The 6,000-nt window shown below is 74.4% G+C and overlaps 1 protein-coding gene across 1 annotated transcript in view; it reads left to right on the top strand.

Annotated features, from left to right (window-relative positions):
- Window positions 1-6,000, top strand: part of Slit3 (slit guidance ligand 3) — a 218,741-nt gene that overhangs the window by 185,441 nt on the left and 27,300 nt on the right. Inside the window, 1 exon segment of the mRNA XM_048334159.1 lies at window positions 4,825-4,975. Within this exon segment, the coding sequence (XP_048190116.1) occupies window positions 4,825-4,975 (151 nt within the window).

Raw genomic sequence — 6,000 nt, 5'->3', positions numbered from 1 at the left:
GTCCCCCCCCCCTCGGGCTCAAGGCCGGCCCTCCCCGCCGCCCTCCCCCTCCTCCCCCACGCCTGACTGACCTCGAGCCGGCGGGGGACACCCAGAGCCGGCGGCCACGCGCTCCGGGGCTCTCCTCTGTGTCTCTCTGTGTCTCTCTTTCTCTCTCACACGCACACGGTGAGAGGATGCGTTTCCTCGTTCATCCCACACGCCCCCCTCTGCCTCACCTCACCGGGTCTGGGCAGGAGGGTCCTGGGGAGCTGAGTATGGGGGGGCCCCGTGTCTAAGTTGTGAGATGTCAGGGCCGGGGGTGGGGGGAGCTTTAGCCTCATACGAGGGAACTGGGGGTGTCTCTGTGGTATCGTGGGGTCCCCGGGGCTGTCTCCGCACCGGGCAACCTGTCCTGTCCGTTGTCACACGGTGCTAGGCTCGGTGCGGGCAGGGCGGGACCGCCGGGCCCACGGGGGCACACGCGGGCACGCGCCTCCGCCTGTCCTTTACCCCACGTGCTCCTGCGGGTGGGCAGGTGCCGGTCCCCCCTCTTCTCTCCTGAGCCTCCCTCTCGAGCCCCCCCCCCCCCCGGGCGGGCGGCCCGGTCTGCTCCCCGACTCTGCCCCGTGCCCGCGCGGCGGGCGGGGCCGCTCCGGCTTCCTCCGCTCCTGTCCTCTCTCTCTGACGCTGCTTCCTCGCCTCGACCCCGGCCCGTGGCCGCGGGGCCTTCCCTTGTGCTTGATCTAACCATGTGGCAGCTCTGGAAACGGAACATGGTTCTGTCAAGCACCGCGGAAAGTCCGGCGTTCTCCTGCAGCACGGCCGCGTCGCCGCCAGCACCGGGGACACTCCTCTGCTCCGGACGCCGCGGCCCCCGCCCCGCCCGCCCCTCCCGGGGTCCCCACGGAGGGCGGGGGCTCCGGGGGACCTGAGGCAGGCTGGGGGAGGGGGGTCCACACCCCCAGCCCAAAGCGGGGTCGCCACCCCCGCGGCTGGCTCCGATGCCGGCGGAGGGCCAGCCAGGGGACCGCCCCAGGAGGGCGCCCCCCATTTCCCAGAGTCCCTGTGAGGCACGTGAGCCCGCGTTGGGGGGCCGGGGGCGTCTGCCCGTGACCCGAGGCTCCTTCCGAACCCGCCCCGCAGCGGGAGGAAGCCTCGCCCCGTCCCTCCAGGCCCGGCGTCCGCTCTCCTTCCGGGAGCCCTCGGGGGCTGCCCCCCCCCAGCCCCACGGGAGACCCTGTGCTAGAACCCGCAGCTCCCCGCGGGCTGTGGGTGGCTCTCACGCCCCACCGCAGCTCCCCTGAGAGCCGGAGCCGCAGCCTTCGTGTTTAATCTCCGTTACATTCTAAGGCTCCTCCCGATAAAGACCTGAGGCTGGAGAGCCCGCCCCGGGGGTCACGTGACTCCGGCGGCCATGCCCGTCCCCTTCCCTCCAAGGCCCCCCCACCCCCAGCCTTCCGCCCCGACACCGCCAGCCCCTGACCCACCCGGGGCCGCACACCGGCCCTGCCCCTCGCTTCCCGGACAGGGCTACGCAGACTCAGACGGGGACCGCTCATGGGGGACCCCCCCCCCCTGCACCGGCCCCCTCCAGAGCAGCGCCCGGCTGCGGGCACGGGGCCCGGCCGGCCGGCCCACGCGTGGGGGCTGTCTGTGTGCCTGGCTGGCTGCGGCCTCCGCCCGCCACCGCCACCTGTCGCCTCGCCCTGTTCGCCGCTTTCTGTTCCCGCTGCCCGGCCACGGCAAAACTTTGTCCTCCTTCCGTTCCTCTCCCTCCGTTCCTCTCTTCCTTCTGTCATCCGCCCATCTTGGGGACACGGGGTGGGGGGGGAGGGAGGAAGAGTGTCCCGGGCCCATGAACCGGCTGCTCGGGTAGCCATGAATTTAGTGGCTTCCTTTCACAAGCCACTGCCGGAGGGCGGCACAAAGCGTGGTCCCCCCGGTGGCCGTGGGCTCCCCCTGGGACCTCCCGCTGGCCGTGGGCTCCCCCTGGGACCTCCCGCTGGCCGTGGGCTCCCCCTGGGACCTCCCACTGGCCGTGGGCTCCCCCTGGGACCTCCCACTGGCCGTGGGCTCCCCCTGGGACCTCCCGCTGCCGTGGGCTCCCCCTGGTGCCCTCCCGCTGGCCGTGGGCTCCCCCTGGGACCTCCCGTGGCCGTGGGCTCCCCCTGGGACCTCCCGGTGGCCGTGGGCTCCCCCTGGGGCCAGGGCTGGTTTGTCTCCACTTTGCAGATGGTGCCCGTGCCCCTTCGGGGAGACAGAGGCGCCCCAGGGCCGGAGCCCCCCCCCGGCCTCGGCGCCGCGGATCTCCACCTCTTCCCGGCGCGCTGTCTATTAAAGCTGTCTGTGGTCACGTGCCGCGTGTGGTTGTTCTGCGCTGCCCGCCGGCCCGGGGGGCAGGGGCAGGCGTGATGCCCGAGGACGTCGGCTCTCCCCGAGGGCGTTTGGGGTCTGGGGGTCCTCGTTCACGTCCCCTGACGTCCTGCCTCGCGCTCGGGCTGGAGAGACGGGGAGGAGCCTCCTCTCCCGGCTGCTCCGTGCTCCTCGGCGATGCCGGCAGTGGCAGATTCGCGGCGAGGCGGAGATGGACTCCTAAAGCTCCGGGAGGGTGAACAGCGCTCCGGGGTGGCGATGAGCCTCGGGCAGAGGCCGGTTTGGGGGGGCGGCCCCCGCGGGCGGCCGGGCGGGCTCCCGCCACAGGAGGAACGCGGGCCACGTTCCCGGCTGTCACTCACCTAGACTCTCACACGCACGCACGCACGCACGCACGCCCCAGGCCCCTGGCTATGGCAACGCGGGGCCGCAGCGAGAATAGCGGGAGAAAGCACAAGGCAGAACACGCTTGTCCCGTCCCGTCTAATTGCGGGCGGTTCCACTGAGCTGGGCCCGCGGCTCCGGGGCCGAGGCTGACTGTACAGTCGAGCGGTGACAATCTGACGTAGGCCCTACGCGCACGTCCGGGAGCCACGCCCGCCGCGACGGACAAGGACACACGTGTGCACACGCACCCCGTCGGTCCAGCCGCAGGATCGGGGGAGAGGAGGGGAGTCAGCCAGCGGGCAGGGCTTGCAAAGCGAGGTGGGCGGGGGAGGGGGGCCCTCGGGGGTGGGTGGCCAGCCCCGGGCAGCAGGTTCGAATCCCACGCTGGACCCGGGGGCCGCCGCCGGGTCTGAGCTCTGTGCGTGGCTTTGTCCGCCCCAGCTTGAGAGCGGCGGGGAGCGTGGGCAAGGAGGAGGGGGGCCGGCTTCGGTTGCCTGGTCTGGGTAGCGAGCGTCTGTCACTGCCAGCCAGCCGCCGGCTCCTTCCTGATTGGAGGGTGCGGGGGGGGGGGGGAGACCCACAGAGTCCTCCACGCCACGCCCCGCCCGCCCCCGAGGGGCCCCGCCACCCACCGCCGGCGTCCGGACCCTTGCTGCAGGCGGTGGATGGGAGGGAGGCTCCGTCCCCCGGGGGGGGCTTCGGTCACCTGGGCCCGTCGCCTGCCTGGCATCGAGCCCACCGCGGGCCTCCTGGCTTCCAAAGCAGAGTCTCGGCTTGGGGGGGGGGGCGGGGGGACGGCGCCCGGCGCGGAGACATCAGCTGATGACGATCGATCGTCGGCCCCATTGGTGCGATGGAGCCCCCCCCCCCCCCCGCCGCAGGCTCCCCGAGGCCTAGACAAGCACGGCAGCCTCGTAGCCAGCGGCAGCGCCCCCCCCCCCACGCCTGCCACCTCCCCGGAGACTCCGCCCACACCTGCGAGGCCACCCCTGCCCCGTGACTCCATCTCCCTGGGGGGGGGAGGGGAGGGGCCTGGCCACGCCCCAGCCCTCCCCCTGGGCCGCCCGCCCAGACCGCGCAGGTCCTAGTGAGGTTGGCCAGTGACGCCCCCGTGCCCCCCCCCCCGTCTGAAACAGTCCAGCAGCGCCCCCCACCGCACCCAGGGCCGAGGACGCCCCGGCGGCTCTGCCGTGACCCAGCGCCCGTGGGCCCGGCCCGGTGGGGGCGGGCGGGGAGGGCGGGCGGGCGGGCGGGTGGGAGGGCGGGCCCCGCGCTGTGAGGAGCTGTGTGTGATCGGCGCACACCACAGGCCGGCCTGCGTCCTCGGGGCCTCCCGCAGATGTCCGACGGTCAGCGCCCGCGACCGCGCCTGGGTGACCCGAGAAACACGCCGTGTGTGGACGGGGTGGGGGGGGGTGATCCTAAGATATGCGACCGGAACCCCTCGGCCCGGCCCCGGGGTGGCCGCCCCGACGACGCGGGCCGAGCCTGGCCCCCGTGCACGCGCCCTTCGCCCCGCAGGCTGTGATTGACGGCGCGCCCCGACTTCCTGAGTGTCTGGCTTCTCCTTAAACATAAAGAGCGAGGGCGAGGTCGGCACCCCCGCGGGGCCCGGGCCACGTGTGGGCCGCCACTGCAGAGCAAGGCCCGGGCTCCTTGGGGGCAACCGAGTCCGTGGCCCCTTCCGCAGCCCGTGCCGCCCTGGGGGGGGGCATGAGAGCCCCACGGGCGCCCCGCCCCTCCGGGAGGCCGGGGTTCGGCGGCGGAGCGTGAGGCCCCGGCTCCGTCCCGAGCACCGCGCCCGGTCGAGCGCCGGCCCGTGTTCGCGGGCGCACGGGGGCGTGGCGGCCAGTCACGCGCACGTGGCTCTCGTGGCCCGCCGAGGCCTAAGGGGCCCTCAGACCCCAGCCCGGGCCCCCCACTCCCTCGGGCCCCACGGGACGAGGGGCGGGGCTAAGGGACGGCCGGGTGGCCGCCACGAAAGGCCAAATGCCCCCAGGCGGGGTCTCGCTTGACCCCCACCACGCCCCCCCAGCCTGGGCCCGAACCCCCTCCCGCTGACGCCGCCCTTCCCCCCCCCAGGCTCCGAGGACCTCCGCAGCCGGCTCGGCAGCCCGTGCTTCATGGACCTGGTGTGTCCCGAGAAGTGTCGCTGCGAGGGCACCGTGGTGGACTGCGCCGGCCAGAAGCTGACCCGCGTCCCCAGCCACCTCCCGGAGTACGTCACCGACCTGTGAGTCCACCCCCCCACGGGAGCCCCAGGACCCCCCCCGAGTCACCAGCCCCCCCCCCCGGAGTCCCCAGGACCCCCCCGAGTCCCCAGCCCCCCCTCCGCGTCCCCAGGACCCCCTCCTGAGTCCCCAGCCACCTCCCGGAGTACGTCACCGACCTGTGAGTCCACCCCCCCACGGGAGCCCCAGGCCCCCCCCAAGTCCCCAGCCCCCCCTTCCCGAGTCCCCAGCTCCCCCCTCCCGCGTCCCCAGCCACCTCCCGGAGTACGTCACCGACCTGTGAGTCCACCCCCCCCACGGGAGCCCCAGCCCCCCCTCCCGAGTCCCCAGCCCCCCCCGGAGTCCCCAGCCCCCCCTCCCGAGTCCCCAGGACCCCCCTCCCGCGTCCCCAGCCACCTCCCAGAGTACGTCACCGACCTGTGAGTCCACCCCCCCCCCCGCCACGGGAGCCCCAGGACCCCCCCCGAGTCCCCAGCCCCCCCGGAGTCCCCAGGACCCCCCCGAGTCCCCAGCCCCCCCTCCCGAGTCCCCAGCCCCCCCTCCTGAGTCCCAGGACCCCCCCTCCCGCGTCCCCAGCCACCTCCCGGAGCACGTCACTGACCTGTGAGTCCACCCCCCCCCACGGGAGCCCCAGCCCCCCCTCCCGAGTCCCCAGGACCCCCCCTCCCGCGTCCCCAGCCACCTCCCGGAGCACGTCACTGACCTGTGAGTCCACCCCCCCCCACGGGAGCCCCATCACCCCGGGGAACCCCCCCCCCCCGACGCAGCCTCTCTGCTGGTCAGCCGCTTGCATGCATTCGTGCACTCATTCATTCCGGAATGTGCTCCGAGCCCGCGCGGGGCGCCCGGGTCTGTGCTGCGGTCAGCGCGCCCGCGGCGTGGCGGGGGCATCTGAGCTTTCCCATCAGTGTCACCCAGGAGCCGCGCTGCGGGCGGCCGGAGGGGCGGGCTCGGCCTCCCAGGGACGGCAGGCCTGGCTCTGCGTCCCCCGTCCTCCCTCCCTCCGGGGTGCCGGCCCGGCTGAGCT

Source organism: Perognathus longimembris, chromosome 25, assembly GCF_023159225.1.
Source record: "Perognathus longimembris pacificus isolate PPM17 chromosome 25, ASM2315922v1, whole genome shotgun sequence".
Lineage (NCBI taxonomy): Eukaryota > Metazoa > Chordata > Mammalia > Rodentia > Heteromyidae > Perognathus > Perognathus longimembris.
The sequence above is the reverse complement of the archived record's forward strand: the minus strand, read 5'-3'. Positions and strand labels throughout refer to the sequence as shown.